The 19,030-nt window shown below is 50.0% G+C and overlaps 1 protein-coding gene across 2 annotated transcripts in view; it reads left to right on the top strand.

Moving 5' to 3' along the window:
- The window catches only part of WWC3 (WWC family member 3), a 119,649-nt gene extending 102,219 nt beyond the window's left edge, over positions 1 to 17,430 (top strand). For both annotated transcript variants that reach the window (XM_077889129.1, XM_077889130.1), the window contains 10 exons: positions 126 to 212; positions 1,258 to 1,450; positions 2,531 to 2,695; positions 3,051 to 3,202; positions 3,705 to 3,870; positions 7,451 to 7,615; positions 10,449 to 10,541; positions 12,259 to 12,486; positions 13,100 to 13,227; positions 14,627 to 17,430. In XM_077889129.1, coding sequence (XP_077745255.1) covers positions 126 to 212; positions 1,258 to 1,450; positions 2,531 to 2,695; positions 3,051 to 3,202; positions 3,705 to 3,870; positions 7,451 to 7,615; positions 10,449 to 10,541; positions 12,259 to 12,486; positions 13,100 to 13,227; positions 14,627 to 14,693 — 1,444 coding nt within the window. In that variant the 3' untranslated portion in view covers positions 14,694 to 17,430. The remainder of the gene's footprint in view (positions 1 to 125; positions 213 to 1,257; positions 1,451 to 2,530; positions 2,696 to 3,050; positions 3,203 to 3,704; positions 3,871 to 7,450; positions 7,616 to 10,448; positions 10,542 to 12,258; positions 12,487 to 13,099; positions 13,228 to 14,626) is intronic.
- Positions 17,431 to 19,030: the final 1,600 nt, after the last annotated feature.

Here is a 19,030-nt window from a genome sequence, read left to right as displayed (position 1 = left end):
GCGCGTGTCTGGGGGGAGGGTGCACAGGCACCCCCAGTGGAGGGCCACCGCTGGGGGTCGGCGGCGAGGAGCCTTCCGCCCTGGGGCACGTGCAGCGTGTGGACCGCCTCCTCCTCCTTCTCTAGGCTCGACAGTGCCAGCGAATGTCTTCTCGTGAACGTGCTCCAGCTGAAGAACTTTGCGGGGCTGGTCCTGAAGGAAGACTGCAAAGTGTAAGCTCGCTTGCCGGCAGCGTTTCCCTTCGGGGCCCCGGGGGGCACCCCCAGCCCACGACGGCAGCTCCTGGGCCACCTGCCCGGCAGCTCGGGGACAGAAAAGATGGTTTTGGAACCCGACTTCCAAAGTTTATTCGTAATAAAATACCAGGGAATGTCTGAAATAGAAAGGATTATTACACGTTTTAAGAGAGAGCAGTTATTATTTGAGGCAGACGAAGTTCACACACCCGGGCTGCGTAGGTGCCGCAGCCACGCTGAGCAGCAGCGCTCGGTTTAGACCCTGGGCCGCGGCGCCGGCTCTGCTCCTGCGCACCGGAGGGAAGGGCTCCCGGTGGGACCGGGCCGTGGTCGGAGTGAAGGAGGAGCACGTGTCGGTGCCCTGGGAGGCGCGACCCCCGCGAGCCCCGCAGCCCGGACGGCTGCCCGGGGGGTCCCGCTGAGCGGGCGACGGAGCGCCCGGCGACGGGCCCTTCAAGGCCAAGGGTGCTCCCCTTGGCGAGTCTTGGCGAACTCGGCTTCTAAAGCCCTGGGAGCAACCCGCTCGTGAGTGGCTGAGGGCTCCGCCGGGGACTTTGCTCCCCCCGATGGTGTACTTTGCAGCGTTCACCGGTGTTTGAGCTTCTCGTTGGTCGTGGGGGGCCGAGGGTGGATGGGGCAGGCACCCCAGGCTGGTGCGCACAGTCTTGGAGGTGAGGCAGGCGGAGCTTGAAGAGGGAGCCAAAGGCCATGGGGAGGTCAGTGCAGGTGGCTCCCCGACAGGCTGCTGGAAGCGGGCCCTCTGTTTGAGTCCTTCCGAAGTCCTAACGACTGACTTTTAAGCCTCTCTCTGTGAGTGCTCCCACCCCCCAGTCTCCAGGGGCATGTAAATTGTTTGGGCTTCCTCTTAGTTGAGAAAAGGACCTTTCTTTGGAATAAAAGACTTTAAAATTCTGCCCACGGACGTCCGAACAGGGAAACCCACGTGTGTGTATGCGTGTGTGTGGTTCGTGTGTGTCATCGTGTCACCTCTCTGTCTTTTCCCCCTTCTTTCTGGTTCCAGTCACATCCGCGTTTATTTGCCGCCCATCGACTCTGGCACACCGAACACTTACTGCTCTAAGGCTCTGGAATTCCAGGCTCCCCTGGTGTTTAATGAAATGTTCCGAATCCCTGTGCATTCGAGCATGTTGACGTTGAAGTCGCTTCAGTTATATGTATGTTCCGTGAATCAGCAGCTGCAAGAAGAACTGCTGGTATGTCCCCCACCTACCCCCCCATTTCCTGTCCCTCCTTCCTTTCTTTGTGTTCCCCTCAGTCTTTGTCTCTCCCACCCCTTCTGGTCTTTCTTTGTTTTTCATTCTTGTCACTCCATCTTTTGTCCTTCTTTCATTCTTTGTTTTTGCCTTGTCTTTCTGCCTGTCTCTTCTCTCTCTCCCTCCCTTCCTTCTTTCCCCTCCTCCCTCCCTCTTCTCCCTTCTTCCCCCCTTCCTCCCTTCCTTTTTCCTATGATAGGCTGCTTAGAAATTGTCATCATGTTAGGTGATCTTTGTAGCAGGGAATACAGAAGAGGATTTGTCTTGCCAGGCATGTTATACTTTAAATATATTATCTCGACTAATACTTGTAAGACTTCTATATCTCCCCCATTTTCAGGTGAGGGAACTAAGTAGGATTGAGAAATTGGGCAAATAAAAATGTAAGGTAGTCAATTGAATGTGAATTTCAAAAAAAAATCTATGGATTCTTTTTAAATATAAGTATCAATAAATAATAATATATGTCCCATGCAATATTTGGGACATACTTATACTTCCAATCACTGGCTGCTCTGTATTTTATCTGGTACCCCTAGAACTAAGAGCATGAGCAGCTTGTGTTCAGTGCGCCCACCCATGCACTGTCCAGGGCCATGACTTGGCAGCCAGAATAGTCTTTTTGCACAGTTGGAGTTTTGTCCCTTGGTCTCCCCCCTCAGCAGCAGAATTCGATTGTGGAGTTCAGCAAGCCCTAGAAATCTCAGAGCGAATCTGCAGCTTGTCACTTGGCAGACCCGAGCCTGCCCCCCTCCCACAGGTTGTCCATCTCTGCCCCTGTGTCCCTCCTGGCACTTTCCTGCTGGGCTGAACCAGCAGTCGCAGAGCTTCCCTCAGTAAGATCCTCTGCTACCACTTTCACTTTACTGCGGTCCTTTGAATAGCAGTGGCACATTCTCCCTGTCTGGTTAAGATTGGAGGGTGACCTGGTGTTCGACAAAGTTCCTGTTGGTCATTAAGGTGGAATCATTCAGTGCCTGTTCTGCTTTTTTTTTTTTTTTTTTTTTAACACTCGTGCAGGGCATTGCTCAGATCAACTTGGCCGACTATGATGGGTCCAGCGAAATGCAGCTGCGTTGGTACACGGTGCAGGTGTTCGGCAGCTGCGGGCCGCCCAGAGCGAGGGAGAGTGAGCGGGCGGGGGGTGCCGCCGGGGACCCTGCACAGGCCGCCGCCGGGAAGACGGTACGTGCACAGCGCCACTGCCCTCCTGACACCGACGCCCGCTGTCACTGGGGCTTCAGCTGTCCCGAGCGCCTCTGCACACTTGGTGTTGGGTACAGCGGTGCCCAAGAGGCGGTTTCAAGGGAAGGCAAGGAAGTGGGAGGTTTTGAGGTATGTGGGCATCACAACAATGGTTTTAATGCAGACGAGCTAGTGATCGGCAGTGACACATTGATGGTTTTAAAATTTGAACCCCTGGAGCTGCACAAAGTGGCCAGGCTATGTCCTGCTGGCACGCAGTGTGTGCGCTTCTTGCCACTGGAGAGCAGCGGCGGGTGGCCAGACCCAGCTCAGGAGCACCCCTGTCCCCCCGCAGGATGCGGTGACAGCGCTGCTGGCCAGAACCACAGCCCAGCTGCAGGCCGTGGAGCGTGAGCTGGCCGAGGAGCGGGTGAAGCTGGAGTACACAGAGGACGAGATCCTGGAGATGGAGCGGAAGGAGGAGCTGGCCGAGGCCGTGTCTGAGAGGTAGGGCGAGGCCCTTCTGCACATCGGGGACACAGAGCGCACTTTCTGGGGCCGTCGCAGCCCAGTGCTGGGCAGCTGGAGTCCTGGCGGAAGACTTCAGTGCAAGTGGCTTTTCTCGCCCACACCTCTGTGGAACATGCTGGGCACGCTCGAGGCTACCCAGAAGGCAGGATGCTCACGGAGAGTGTGTTTTATTATCGTGACACCAGAGTTCTGGCAAGGGGTTTTTACCAAAGTCAGCAGGGGTTACACAGAACATTCATGTACAGGATGAGGAGTGAAAGGAACCGTCCACAAAAGGAAAAACAGAAATGAAATCCTGGAGAGCTGTTAGCACCTGTTCCACTCCACACTAGTAAGATTCACTTAAGAATTCCTGATAAGGAACAGAAGACAGGGTGGGCAGGGGAAGCTGGGGAGGAAATGTTGGGGAAGAAGAGGTGAAGGGCCAGAAGACCACCTTGACACACATGTTGTGGGCTTCGGCAATGTCTGCCCGTAGGAGTTGGCAAGCCGACTCGGTCGACAGTGGCTGCAGCAGCTGCGCCCAGACCAGCCCCCCACACCCAGAGCCCTGCTGCGTCGGCGTTGACCCCCTCCATGGACATGCGTTTGCTGGCCAGGCAGATCCTTACAGCCTCGAGAAACTTCAGCCTCCACCTCTTAAGGTAAGTGGAACGGTCAGGGGACTTACGGGGGCCCCCAACGTTCTGCCGCACGACAATGGGCACTGCCCTGGAGGGGGGGGCGTGTGTGCCCATATCCCCTACGCGAACCACACGGGGATTGGTGGGGACACGGATGAGAAAAAACTGAAGCTGACAGGCTCAAGTGCAGGGGTAGGACAGTGTGGCTTAGTGCAGACACTCCCCGCGACCATGGCCGTGGGCAAGGTGCAGTGCACGACAGACGGTGCTGTGGGGCCGGGGGCCATCGCCTCGACGGTATTTCATGGAGAACCCAGGGAAAGAAGTGAAGAAACCACTTAAAATGGGCACAGCAGGTGCCATAGAAATGTCTGTCAACTCTCAACGGAACAGAAAGGATAGCTGCAGCTTGAAGGTGTAGACGTATCCTCCGTGTCGTGCGGTGATGACCCACTCCCGTCTGTAGGGCCCCGTACAGCTCAGGATGGTTCACTTGTCATCACCCGGACACTTGTAATCTCTTTTCTCCCTTTGTGACGGTGAGTACTATGAAGTGCCCCTTTGCTCCCTTCCATTCACCTGATCTTAGCTGTGCTCATGGCTGTACCCTCGGTGAGGAAATCAGTCACGTTTGCCATGACACGTGCCTAAGGAAGCCCGTGAGGTCTGGAGACACTGAATCAATGCTCTATGGAACCTTTTGTCCCAAAACTGCTCAACTCTTTGAAACGTGCACTCACCATGGTCCCTGCTGTCCCCTCACAGCACGGGTCCTGAGAGAGGTGGCATCAGCTGCCCATGCTGCACACATGCAGCCCCTCTAGGGGAGCTGTTCTGTGGACCAGGCCACCAGTGTCTGCTGTTGGCCAGCATTTTAAGACCTTTAAAAGCGTGGGCTCAAACGGGGGAGGGAACTGTGGGAGGCTAGATCGATGTGTGGTCGTCATCCCCACCCCCTGATTTTAATTTCAAAACACTTCTAATCTACAGACAAGTTGCTAGACTAATAGAACAATTACCCACATGCCCTTCACCTGAGTTCCCCAGCTGTTCATTCTTGGCCATGTTTGCATTCTCTCTCTGCATGGGCGGGGGTGAGGGGGGGTGGAGGGGTGCTAGGCATTGCAGATGCAACAGTGATTGCAAAGCGAGTGCAAAGCGAATGGGAAATCTGGCCGTCCAGGGGGAGGCAGGTCACAGCATCGCTCAGGAAAGTTCAGGAGTGCCTGAGAAGAGGGGCTGCTGGAGGATCAGGTGGTAGGGAAGTGGGGTTTGCGTTTTTAGAAAGATTTATTATTTTAGATGGGGTTTACATCTAGAGAGATAGATTTGCCCTTATATTTTAGAAAGATCGGGATTGTAAACTGGTGCAACCTCCATGGATAACAGTAAGGAGGTTCCTCAAACACTTAAAGATAGAACTGCCATATGATCCAGCAGTCCCACTTCTGGATCTAGGTCCAAAAGAATTGACATCAGGGTCTCCAAGAGAGATTTGCACACCCATGTTCACAGCAGCACTATTCATGATCACCTAGAGGTAGAAGCAACCCAAGTGTCCCATCGTCAGATGAATGGATAAGGAAACTGCGGTCTATCCATACAATGGAATATCACTGAGCCTTAAAAAAGGAAATTGCCTTACATACTACAGCATAGACAAACCTTAACGACATTGTGCTAAGTGAAATCAGCCAGCCACAGAAGAGCGAATACTGGATGATTCCACGTACGGGAGGTCGCTAGAGTATCCAAATTCATATGGACAGGAAGTACAGAGGTGGTCTCCAGGGGCTAGGGGGCGGGAGGATGGGGAGTTGTGTAATGTGGACAGAGTCAGTTTGGGAAGATGATAAAAGTTCTAGAGCTCTGTTTCACAACAACGTGAATATATTTAACGCTACTGAACTCTACACTGAAAAAATGGTTAATGTAAGTTTTTTTTTTTTAATTTTATTTATTTATGATAGTCACACAGAGAGAGAGAGAGAGAGAGGCCGAGACACAGGCAGAGGGAGAAGCAGGCTCCATGCACCGGGAACCTGACATGGGATTCGATCCCGGGTCTCCAGGATCGCGCCCTGGGCCAAAGGCAGGCGCCAAACCGCTGCGCCACCCAGGGATCCCTTTTTTTTTTTTTTTTTACAACAAAAAAGAACAAAAGGTCATGGAAGCCTCATCGAGAAGGCAGTTTTTGAGCAGAGGCCTTAAGGCAGGAGTGTCAGGAGCCATGTGCGGGGCTGGGGAAGAACATTCTGGTACAGGGAGCTGTAAGTGCAGGCCCCCAGGTGGGGTTGTGGGGGCTGATGAGAGAACAGCAGTGGGACCAGCATAGGGCAAGGGGTTTGTCAGAGCCAAGGACAGAGGGAAGAGAAAGGACCAGATCATATAGGGCTCACTCCAGACTCTCCCTTTTCTCTGAGAGGATTGAGAAAGTGGTGGGTGGTCTTGAGGTCTGGTTGACATGATCTGACTTAAAGTTTTCATTGATTCCTCCCTCCCTCCCTTAGCATGCAAGTGTTGGTGGGGCGGGGCGGGGGGAGAGAATCCCAAGCAGATTCCGTACTGAGTACAGAGTCTGACATAGGGCTTGATCTCACAACCCTGAGATCATGACCTGAGCTGAAGTCAAGGGTTGGACTCTTAATCGACTGAGTCACCCAGGTGCCCCATGATTTTTCTTTTTCTCAAAAAATTTTTTGACATGAAGTATGCAGAGTGAACAGTTCAGAGGCATTTAGCATATTCACAATGTGGGCAACCACCGCTCTATCTAGTTCCAAAACCTCTCCATCGCCTCCCAAATAAAGCCTTGTACCTATTGAGACTGTCACTCCCCAACCCCGCTCCCCCAGCCCCTGGCAACCAGCCATCTGCTTTCTGCCTAGGAGGTTGCCCATTCTGGAAACTTCACTCTGTTTCACGGCTGAGTAGTATTCCCTTGATTGGCCTGCTGCCCTTTGTATCCATCCATCCATCCATCTGTCCGTCCATGCATGGACATTTGGGCTGCTTTTACCATTTGGGCTACGTGAATAATATGTTGTGAATGTTTGCATGGAAGTATTTGTTTGAATACCCGTTTTCATTGTTCTGGAGTGAATGTCTAGGAATGGGATTGCTCGGTCTAACTTCAGCTTTACCAGGATCTTCCTGGTTGCTGAGTTGAGAGATTAAAGGGGGGAAGGAGGTGTGGAATCGGGGAGACCGGTCAGAAGCCTACTGTACCAATTGGGCATGAGATGATGGTCACCCAAATGGAAGGTTGGTGACAAGTGGTCAAAACATGCTTCTTCATAAACCCGGAACCAGTAGGATTTGATCTCGAACTGGATATGGTATCTATGAAAGAGAGTAGAATCCAGGGTGACGTGAAGGTTTTTTTTTTTTTTTTTTTTTTTTTAGCATGAACAACTGGGAAGTAAGAGATTCTTATAGGAGGAGATGCATGTGTGTTGGGAGGAGGAGTATCAAAACTTGTTTTGGACATAAGGGTGAATCCCAGCTAGAACTCCAAGGGAGAAGAAGGTTAGGATGGCTCATGTGAAGCTTATTGCTCATATTCTAGAACAAACAATGGTAATAATGAACTACTCTCTAGGTTGATAAAGAAACCAACACTGAAGATGTCTTTCCAGAAGAAGTAGCGAGTCTTCCGAAGGAGAGGCCCAGCCGCAGGGCCCGCGGGTCACCTTTCGTCCGGAGTAGCACGATTGTCCGTTCACAGACCTTCTCTCCTGGAGCACGAAGCCAGTATGTTTGCAGAGTAAGTTGAAATTCCTTTGCCACTTGTCTGGAGCATTTTCTTTTTTTTCCTCCCCTCTTTGTCCTGTTTTATTTTTACTGTTCACGCTAGAAGACCTTTGTGTTCTCACAAGTAGTGATAATGAGCACCACACGTGTGGATATGCAGTCAGGTTTGTGGCTCCGACTCCTCCGCACCCACGCATATCTAACTCTGGATCTCTTCAAGATTCTAATACATCTCTCCCTAGATTTTCAGTGTGTATGTGCCCCAACTCATGGTCGGCAAGCAGGGCGGGTCGTTTCCACATCAGTCTGAGGGCTAACAAATTGGAACAGGGAGTATCTATCCTCAATTGAGTTGAGATTGGGAAGTCAGCCCACTGAGTGGTTGGAAGTCTTGCAGTGTAGCTGTAGCAGGGTCCCAGGGCGATGGCAGCCTTGAAGGCTCGGGGCACTGAGGCAGGGTTCTGACTGCCACCCCTCACATAAATTATCACCCCGAGGGTGAAGGCAGGAGACACCGGTGGTTCTCAGCCTTGGCCGCACTGCACAATGGAGTCAAGTCAGCACGGTGTGGGGTGGAGGGGTGAGGGCTTCACAAAATGCTGGTGCCCGGGTTCCACCCCCGAGATTCATCATTGGTCATGGTGGAGCCTGGACATCAGAGCATATGGAAGCATCCAGATGATTCTGATGTTGAGAACCCCGAGAGAGGTAGAGAGGGAGACCCAATCCTCTGGGTCCTTGAGGGTAGGACAGCATGTCGGAGGTTGGCTGGCTGTGGTGGTGTGACAGGGACAACACAGATTAGGAAGGAGAAGGGAATTTGGAGGATGAATGGTCACGGCACAGTGGCCTGATGGGGCTGTTTGGATGGAGGAGACCTTTGACCCTTCCCACCTCTGAACTGGGCTTATTGAAGTAAAGCACCTTCTGCTGAAGGGGATGACCAAAGAGCTGGCTCTGCTTGGGCAAAGCCGAAGTTCAGTCATTGGAGAGAGAGAAACGGCGTGAGACTTGTGCAGGAGACATTGGGAGAATGGTTCAGGGGTCCCCGAGCCCATGCTCAGGTTCAGTGACTTGCTAGGACTCACGGAACTCAGCAAAGCCACTATATTCACAGTTGAGGTTTATTACAGTGAAAGTACACAGATCAGGGTCAGCAGAGGGAAGAGGCATGCAGGGCAGCATTCAGGAGAGACCTGGCACAAGTTCTCTCCCTGTGGAGTTGTGCAGATGGCTCTTCTCTTGTCACTTGTCACTGCTGGGAGAGGCTGCGTGCACGGAGGGTTGCCAACCGGGTGTTCTTTGGGAGGTTGGTTGCAGTGGCAGAGCTGATTGCCTGCGTGGCTGACCTTAGTCTCCAGCCGCTCCAGAAGTCAAGCTGACGGCCTAAGGCCCCCACTAGGAATCACATTGTTAGCAGAGAATGTGCCGCCTGGCGCAAGGTCCCCAGGTAAACAGAGACACTTAGGCAGGACATTCCAGGGGTTTACAGGGCACTTCCTAGCAGCTGGGCAAGGACCAAACCTTCTTTGGAGCAGAGCTAACCCTTCACCCTACAGAGGGCAGGGGGGGTGGGGGCAGTGAACAGCAGGATGCTGGGGCCCGGTGGCCTAAGCTGCCCCTGTGCCACTTGCAACACCTGCTGCGCTTCTTCCCACAGAAGCAAGATGTCCAGTTGTAGCTACCCTGGGTCACACGGGGTCAGGCTCGGCCACTCTGCCCCATCAGGCTGCAGCCCCATGGGGGCTTATGCTTAACCAGACGCTTAGAGGTACTAGATCGAAGGCGTCCCTCACGGCCCTTCCTTAGGCTGTGGCCAAACCACCGCAGAGTGGGCTCAGGTCTGCTCAGTGAGAAGGGTGTGGTGAAGGAGGAAATCCTTTCCTTCCCCAAAGAAAGGTTTCCAGCTCCTGTGCCGTGTTCTGTGCCCTGCATAAGAGCACGCATTTACAGATGATGCTTTTAGAGGCTTCTTTGTTCTTATCTGTCTGTAACGATCGAGTGGGGGACATACACACTGCCGTGCCACGGCATTTCCTGGGCATTTGGGGTTAACTGGCATGGAAAAGGAGGCCACGAAGGCAAGGAAGGACTTCGGCTTTCACACAGATCAACTTTGATCCTGAAGCAAGAACCCGCCACGAAATGTCTCTGCTCCCATAAAGAAGGTGCTGCTACTTTTTTTTTTTAAGATTTTATTTATTTATTCATGAGAGATACAGAGAGAGAGAGAGAGAGAGAGAGAGGCAGAGACCAGGCAGAGGGAGAAGCAGGCTCCATGCAGGGAGCCTGGCGTATTTTTCATTTTAAAAGCAGACCCTTTCTCTTGACTGGCAGAGGGGATGTAAGTGGTGTTGTCTCGTCCTACTACCAGGAACGAGTCTCTTTTTGGAAAGCCATTTTTTTCTCAGGTCTTGGCAAAGCCAGAAATAGAGCAAATGACAATGAGCGAGAGCAGGCAAGAGGCGCTGAGGTCAGTGCTGGCTTTGTGAGAGCTGCACGCGACGATTCCCAGTCGGTGTTAGTAGGGCGGGAATTTGTTGACTCTGTCCCCCTGGAAACTTCACACGGTTTGGGTGGTGTGTAACATGGAGGAGGGTGGGGGGTTGGTTTGCTTATTTGATTTGTTCTTATTGGTCTTTAATTTTACTTGACACTTGCGTCAGTTTTGTCTTCACAGAGACCAGAAGGCTTGGTAAAAGTACCAGCCATCATCAGTGGGTTCGGGTACCCGTGAAGGAAAATGAAATAATGCAGTTCAGATACATGGAGAGAATGAATATTGAATTTTTGAGAAAGTGTTTCTGAACATTATTATTATTATTATTTTTTTTTTTTTGGCACAGCTTTATCGTAGTGACAGCGACAGTTCAACGCTGCCCCGGAAATCCCCCTTTGTCCGAAACACCTTGGAAAGACGGACCCTTCGCTATAAGCAGGTACGTGCCATGTCAACTAATGTGGAGTCTACTCACCCCGGGAGTCATTTTTACAGAACTTAAAAGGCAATATTTTAGGTAACAGTAATTAAAAGTAACATTTTTTTTATAAAAAGGTAATGTATTTCCTTTTTAACTTAAGTATAAGTTTTAGGAGCCTATATGATATCAGAATATTACCAATATTTCTTAATTTCCTGGGATAACATCATGATCTAAAATAATTCATGATCTTCACGTTTTTAAATATGGTAATATAGAATCAACCAATCTGTACGAAAGATTCTTTTTTCTTTTTTGACAAGAGAGTATGTATAGTTGAGAAAATCTGCCTTTTTTGGCATCAAGCATTCTACATAGGCCTGTTCTGCTTTAATTTACTTTACCCACCATGTTTTTTTCTCCATATCACATCAGTTTACAGAGTTTGTTGCTTTCTGTTCTAAGCGGGTAGTTCCTTGTCTTTTTCAGGATAAGACTGTATTAAAGAAATAATAATAAAACCCAGATTTCCTTGCGGTGGCTGTACATAGAGCAGCTGCCAACTGGGAACAAGAAGAAAAGACCCAATTCAGCTATAAAAGTGTTTCTCAGCAGCCACGCTGTTGACATTTCGCACTGGGGCCCGGTCCTGGGGACTGGCCTGGGTGCTGGAGGGCACAGAGCTGCATCCCTAGTTGCCAGTAGGCGGCCTCCCACCCCCACCCCAACTTGTGACAACCTGAAATGTCTCCAGACACTGTCCAGTGGCCCCTGGAGGGCCAAGTCATCCCTGGTTGAGAACCACTGAGCTCTACCATGAATTGAGTAATTTTAAATGAACTTGTGTTTATGAAATCTTGTCCTATATTTGCATTCACATTCCATATGTGTGCAGAATAGTGTTATGTGCGTGTAAGAAGCCTGCGGTTATTCAGCCCACCAAACGGCGCTGCTGGGTGTTACAGTAATTGCCGTTCCTACGGGCGTTTCCCATCCAATGGGAAGTACTGTTCTCAGCGCCACACACAAAAATTCTCCTCTCATCTTAGGACTTCTCTCGAACGTGGCAGGTTTGCTTATTTGAGGCTTATATGGGGAGGAAAGGTTTTGACAGCTTGCGTGTGTGGGTGTATAATCTTTTAAACAAAAAGCATTCCTATGGTTTATGACATGCTTTTTCCCCTTTATACGATGGATCATTTAAGATTTTCCAATATATTTTTTTCTGCTTTTTACAGTGGCTGTGTTTTATGCTGGCCTTGTAACTGACCTAATCCATTTTGTCTTGTTATATGTTTAGGTTTTCTGTGTCATAAACTTTAACTGGATCACTTTTGCATGTCATGAGTTGTGCCTTTCAAAAGCAGGTCAAAGTGAAATTTCAGAACCAAAGAAGTGCACGTTTTGTGCCTTGACATGTACTGTCAAGTAGGCCTTCAGGAAGGTGATGCCCATTTTTGACCCCACCAGCTCCATATGAGAGGGTCTGTTTCTCCATGCTTTTGCAGATGCGTAGGTCACCATTAAAGCAGACAACTTGGTGTTGAGCTGGAGATTCAAATTAATCTGGCCCCAGTCAGTGTTCCTGTCAGCCGTGCACAGAGAACCACCCCTCGGGGAGCTCTGATCCCCGGTCCCCTTTCTCGGTGGACGAGCAGGGCTGGGGGTCTGGGCCGCTGGCCGCGTGGTGCCCAGTAACAGCTTAGCACGTGCTCACAGCCGCCGTGTCCCGCAGCCCTGCAGGTCGTCCCTGGCCGAGCTCATGGCCCGCACCTCCCTGGACCTGGAGCTGGACCTCCAGGCCTCGAGGACGCGGCAGAGGCAGCTGAACGAGGAGATCTGCACCCTGCGGGAGCTGAGGCAGCGGTTGGAAGACGCGCAGCTCCGAGGCCAGACCGACCTCCCGCACTGGGTGCTGCGGGACGAGCGGTTCCGGAGCCTGCTGAAGGAGGCAGAGAGGCAGGTGAGAGGCCGCGGCCCTGCGCCCAGGGGCCCGCCTGGCCCTGACGAGGACGCTGCACATCGGCGCCGCACGGGCCGGGCTGCAGGAGCTGGCTGTCTCCCTCCGTGGGCCCCGCGGCTGGTGCTCCTGGGCGCACGGACACCTGCCTTCTGCGGCTGCCTCAGGTGGCAATGGGGTGGGGAGGAGGGTGCTGCCGGCGGGCATCACCACTCTCCTCTTCGTGGTGGAATATTCTGGGCCTGCCGTCTGCAAGGCATGATCCCAAGGATCCCAGTAGCTCCTGGGAGGATTCCCTGTGGTGGGGCTGTGTGAGGACGAGGCAGGCCTTTCTCCCCTCCAGGACCCCAGAGCTGGGAGTGGCTTTCCTCATTCTTCCTTAAAACCAGAAGTAAAAGGGGCACCTGTGTGGCTCAGTGGTTGAGCGTCTGCCTTTGGCTCGGGTCATGATCCTGGGATTGAGTCCCGCCCATGTCAGGCTCCCTGCAGGGAGCCTGCTTCTCCCTCTGCCTGTGTCTCTGCCTCTTTCTGTGTCTCTCAAATGAATAAATCTTTAAAACAGAAACAAAAAAACTAGAAGTAAAAGGGCCCTGTTCCTCCAATGTTGCCGTTCCAGACAAGACAGACCAAACTTGACTTCCATCAGGAACAGGCAGCTGAGAAGATGCTGAAGAAGGCCTCCAGAGGGGTGTGCGAGCTGCGCGGACGGAGCCACAAAGAGCCCATCCAAGTGCAGACCTTCAGGTAGAGAAGGCCGTGGGCCCTGCCTCCTTGCTGGCTTTATACTGTCGTACCTTCGTCATCATAAAAAATAGAGAGCATTAAAAAACAACCCACGGGCAGTTAAGGATAAAACCAGAATCCCCACTGCTGTTATTAGTATTTTGATGTTTTCTTTTCCTGATCCTTTTTGGTTAGGCGCTGGGTTTTTTTATGTTGCTTGTCATCATGATGTGGGTTCGAGTTTGCATTTAGCTTTTTTTTTTTTTTTTAATGAATATATCCTGTGTTGCCACATAATCTGCTCTCTTTTGGCTGTAATGTTTCATCTAAGATATAATTTGCCCATTTTATAAACCTCTTTCCAAATATTTACTGTTGGGAACACACACAGTGGCTTACGTATATGTACACATGTGGCACCTTTGCCTTTTTACTTTTTATTGAGGCATAATACACATGCAGGGAGGCGTGCATTCTGTCGGTATGAAGTAGTTCGGTGAGTCGTCACAACTCTGTGTGGCCAGACTCAAGCCCTCTGGGCACCCCGTCCTTAATTTCTCACACCAGAATAACGACCGTCTTGAATTTGAATAGTACACGTTAGTTTTCCCTGTTTTTCTTTTTCATATGAGGAGAGTTACAGTTACATCCATATTATTTTGTGTCTGGATTTTTAAAAAATAGGCAAAATTCACATAGCATGAAAGTTACCATTTTAAGTGAGCAGTTCTGTGGAACTTAGCGCAGTTGTGGTGTCGTGCAGCCACCCCCTCCGTCCAGTTCCAAAACCTTCCCTTCACCCCAGAAGGCAGCCCTGTCCCGGTAAAGCGGCCCCTCCCCGCTTCCCCCTCCCCACGGCCCCCTGCACCCCCCAGGCTGCTTTCGCTCTCTCTGGCTTTGCCACTTCTGGAGTTCCGTGTAAGTGGACTCATACACTCTGTGATCTTTCGTGCTTGGCTGCTCTTAGGATAATGAGTTCGAAGTGCATCTGTGTTGTAGCGTGCGTTAGAACCTCATTCCTTTTTATGGCTCAACAATTAGCCTTAATTTTTTTATACCCTGGATTTTCCCACTCCCACCAGAAAGGAACCTAAAACACGGTAACTGTCTTCCTTCAACCGTGATTTAGGACTCCTTCATTTGTATAGCTTTTCATTTATTCATTCATTTACTAAAAAGCAAATATTTGCAGAGCACCTACTATAGACCAGGCACTGTTCTAGGCACTGGAGATAAACCCTCGTCCTCGTGGGGTTTCATAACTTCCATTAAAATTTAGAGAATCCATATACAAACCAATGTTGTTAGGAGTTTAAGTTCAACTGTTTCTGTAAGAAGAGCTGTCACTGATAAGAGAGCCTCCCACCAGCTTACATTGCATTCATGTCCACTTCTAACCTGTAATTCTTTCCAATCCCAGGGAGAAGATAGCCTTTTTTACAAGACCAAGGATCAACGTACCTCCTCTGCCTGCCGACGATGTCTGATACAGTACTTCGTACACTTGAAGTATTTATCTGCCTGTTTTATTTTCATGAAGTTCTTAGACTAGCTAAATTTGTCCTTAAAATATTTGTGCAAAGCTATTAATATACACACTTTGTAAAAAAACACACATATATCTATACATATATATTTTATAATAGTGACGGCAACAGGGCTTGGTTTTTCCTTGTTGTGAAATTGACATCTCTGAAGACAGGTTATTTTATAAAAGATCAACTATCTTGTTAAGAGTGTACAGTTTTTACGCTGTTTTATTTGACTTAAAGGCTGGAAGACAGAAACAAAGTGAGTTCAGGCAAATTCACTGTATTGTAATTTATTTATAGTACTTTTTTTTTTTCCTTGAAGGAAAATACTGACTTTAAGATGTATTTTAAGACTAAAATTTTGTGCTTCAGTATTTGTCATGCAGTAGAATGGAACTTTGGGGCCGGTTTTATTTCTGACACCCAAAATGCAAAAACACCACTAAATTCGTCACTTGTATCAGTTACTTATATGTGTATTTAGCACGTATATCGTACCCTCCACACTCGTGTTAAGATACGGACTGCGGTGGCTCAGGGCTAGTTCACATGCCGTGCGTGCGGTGCCCGACTGCGCACTGACGGCCTCTCATCCTGTTGTCGTCTTGTGCGCACTCGTGTGCGGGCTGCTGGCCCCTGGCATCCCAGCCTTTAGCCTGCCTGCCCGTGGTGGCTGTCCACACCGCCTGCCTTCGCCAGAGCAGCTCCACCTTTGAGTCTGCTCCATCTGATCGTGACCAACAAGGCAGCGTGGACCTCTTGCGCTACGACTCCGTCTGTCATGAAGGGAAGGGATGAGAACCAGGAGCGCGCATCTTCAGAGTCCGTGGACCCATGGACAGATGTAGCGCTTATGATGTGGACGTGATGGCCTTTGAAGGCGATTTTTCGTGGAAGGAAGCAAGCATGCGTGGGTAACGACAGTTACCCAGTGAGTCACTTACAGGAGAGTATTTGATTTAAATCAAAATCTGTCCCCTCCTCCCCCATATTGGAGTCTACCCAGTATTTCTTTAAAAATCTTAGAAGTAGTTCATGAGGGGGGAAAATTTTTTTAATGCAATAAAACTATACCAATGTCCTTTGAAAATGTCAAATGATCTAAATATTTTGCCGAATGCATATTTATTGTATCTGAAATGTACTCTCCTTTCCGAGGCCTCAGACAAGTAAATGAGATGGGTCGTGTGAACCGTAGAAGAAGCCAGAACTCTCTTCCAGATCTTTCTGCCCCTCCCTGGGAAGTGGCCCCCTTGAATCAGTGTCTCCCCCACACACACACTTTAATCTGTAATCGCCCCCCTGTATAACCTGCCGACCTCTTTACATTTGTTAAAAATGAATTTTGTAAAAGCATTTCATCGACATGAGACCTACCACGGCCGGTGGAGTGGGCAGGTGCTGCGGGCTGAGGACGTCAGGCTTTCACGGCGCAGCCCTGGCGCTCTACTGCTGCCTCTGGTCGCGCTTCTGTCGTCATTGTCATCCTCGGCGTCCCGCTGATTTCTCTGTGTACATAACCCACAATGGAGGTAGAGACGCGCCCACTGTGAGCCCCTGCCAGAGCCGCCCCACGGCAGACGGCATTGCCAAGCAGGCGATGACAACGGCAGGCCCTCTGTGCCCCCAGCTGCCGAAACTTTGAACTCCAGCGAAGAAGCTATCTGCAGCCAGACCGAGTGTGCAAGGGGCAGAGCGTGCGCGTGTCAGGCGCAGAGCTCGCCGGCTGCGGAGACGGCCGTGGGAGCACAAAGACCTCTTTCCTGGGCTCGGGGCCTTGAGGCCGCTCCCCGCCAGCCTCTCTCAGGCAGCGGCGTGGGGAAGGCCCCCTGTGCCCATGCGGGGGCCCCGGCCCCGGTGCACGCAAGCTTCTGTTTGGAGCGCCCCCACCCCCCCCGCCCCGCAGCTTTTAGTGTTCTGTGTTTCTGTTGCTGGGGTTTTTCATTGTTGTCAGTTGTTTTGTTTTGTTTTGTTTTTATTTTTTTTAACTCTGCCCCACCAGAAACCAATGCAGTCCCTCTTGCGGTGTCATCCAAGGAGCACTTGGATTTGCCACCTCTCTAATTGACGTCTCCCGCCTCCCTGCAAGGATCTGCCTTTGCACCCTAGTGGGACCAGAGTGAGCAGGAGAGAAGCCAGCAAGTGGAGGAGGTGGACGGTGATGGGTTCTGTGCCGCTTGCCGGCCGGGCCGACGGGGCCCGCAGACAGGGACAGGCTCGCCGAGCAGGCGGGAGGACAGGAGGCACCCGGCTGGCCTCTCTCTCCTGACCTGGTTTTGCAGCTTCTTTTTGGTGAAGACAGCCCCCCCTCCCCGAGAACACCCCACATGTCAGAAAAGTGAAGTCCCATTGTTTGCAGGGGCGTTTTGATCTTCTGGGTAAATTTGTCTGTAACCACGCTTTGGGATAGGAAAGCTGCCGCGCTTTATCAGCAGCTCTGGTCCAGAGACCGTCCAAATTGAAGTCTGCCCACTCGGATTCTCTAGAAACAGTGCAGCCAGTGAAAGGGAATTTGGTCTTCACGTCTTCTGATCACTAAATTGTCACTGCTGAAATAAATCACCTTCTGTCGAGGGATTAAGTTATAATCAGTATTCATCTCTGTTTTTGTCACTGTTCCCAAATTGTGTCATTTGTATTGTTTGAAAATATTCCTTCTATGAAATTAAACTAACCTGCCTTAAGAACAGAATGGAAATGTGTGTTTTTTTTTTTTTAAAGAAAAATGTAATTACGTGGACTTACATATAGGAGTATACTAATTTAGGTGGGGGGAGCCCCTAATTGGCTCAGAGTCGGTTAGGCATCCAACTCTTGGTTTCAGCTCAGGATTCTCTCTCCCTCTGTGTCACCCCACCCCACACCCTGACCCCCGTGCACACAATCTCTCTAAATAAAATCTTTTGTTAAAAAAATACTCGGGATCCCTGGGTGGCGCAGTGGTTTGGCGCCTGCCTTTGGCCCAGGGCGCGATCCTGGAGACCCGGGATCGAATCCCATATCGGGCTCCTGGTGCATGGAGCCTGCTTCTCCCTCTGCCTGTGTCTCCGCCTCTCTCTCTCTCTCTCTCTCTCTCTCTCTGTGTGACTATCATAAATAAATAAAAATTAAAAAAAAACTCATTTTTTCAACATAAAAACAGATATAAATGTAGAATAGTAAAATGAACACATATGCAGCCCTCCCCTCTCTGAATTTTGGTTCAGTCATGGCCAGCTTGTTTTGTCTACACCTTTACCTGTCTCACGTCCTGTGTTTCAAAGTAAATCCTGCACACCTCAGTTCAGCTGTAAATATTTTCAGTATGTGTTGCTAAAAGAGAAAAGCATGCACAGTATCCTTATCACATTTTAACAATAACTTCTAATGTCATTAAATATGCAGGGTTCACTCTTCCAGGTGTCTCCTATGTCATTTTTTTTTAACTGAACAGAATCCAAATATGCATTTATTGGGGTTTTTTTTATGCTCAAGGTTTTGGGGGTTTTTTTGGTAACAGTTCTCTTGAGATAGAATTCACATACCATATAGTTCACCTGTTTAAAGTGTGTAGTTCATTGGTTTTTAGGATATTCATAATTATGCAGGTGTCGCTACAAGCAATGGTAACTTTTTCATCACCCCAAGAAAAAACCCTGGACCCCATTACCAGTGATCCCCAATTCTCCCAACCCCTGGCAACCACTAACCTGTTTTCTGGCTCTATGGATTGATTTATTCTGGACATTTCATATAAACAGAATCACAGTGTGTGGCCTTCATGTCTGGCTTCCTTCACTCAGCATTAGCTTTTCCAGGTTCATCCATGTGGTTGCAGGTGTCAGGGCTTCACTCCTCCTTATTGTTGAAGAATATTCCAGTGTGTGGATAGGCCATTTTGTTTATTCGTTCACCAGTCGATGGGCGGTTGGGTTGCTTCCACTCTTTGGCTAGTGTGAATGATGCTGCTATCATCATTCATGTTCAAGGTTTTGTGTGAACATATATTTCCATTTCTTTTTTTTTTTAAAGATTTTATTTATTCATGAGAGAGAGAGTCAGAGACACAGGCAGAGGGAGAACAGGCTCCACACAGGGAGCCTGATGTGGGACTTGATCCCGGGACTCCAGGATCATGCCCTGGACCAAAGGCAGGTGCCAAACCACTGAGCCACCCAGGGATCCCCTATATTTCCATTTCTTTTGGGCCTAAAGCTAAAGGTGGAATTGTTGGGTCAGACAGTAAGTCTGTGGTTAACCTTTTGAAGAACTGCCAGACTGTTTTCCCAAGCAGCTGCACCATTTTGCATCCC

This window comes from Canis aureus, chromosome X (assembly GCF_053574225.1).
Source record: "Canis aureus isolate CA01 chromosome X, VMU_Caureus_v.1.0, whole genome shotgun sequence".
Taxonomy (NCBI): Eukaryota; Metazoa; Chordata; class Mammalia; order Carnivora; family Canidae; genus Canis; species Canis aureus.
Note: the sequence above shows the minus strand (reverse complement) of the source record. Positions and strands in the feature narration are given on the sequence as shown.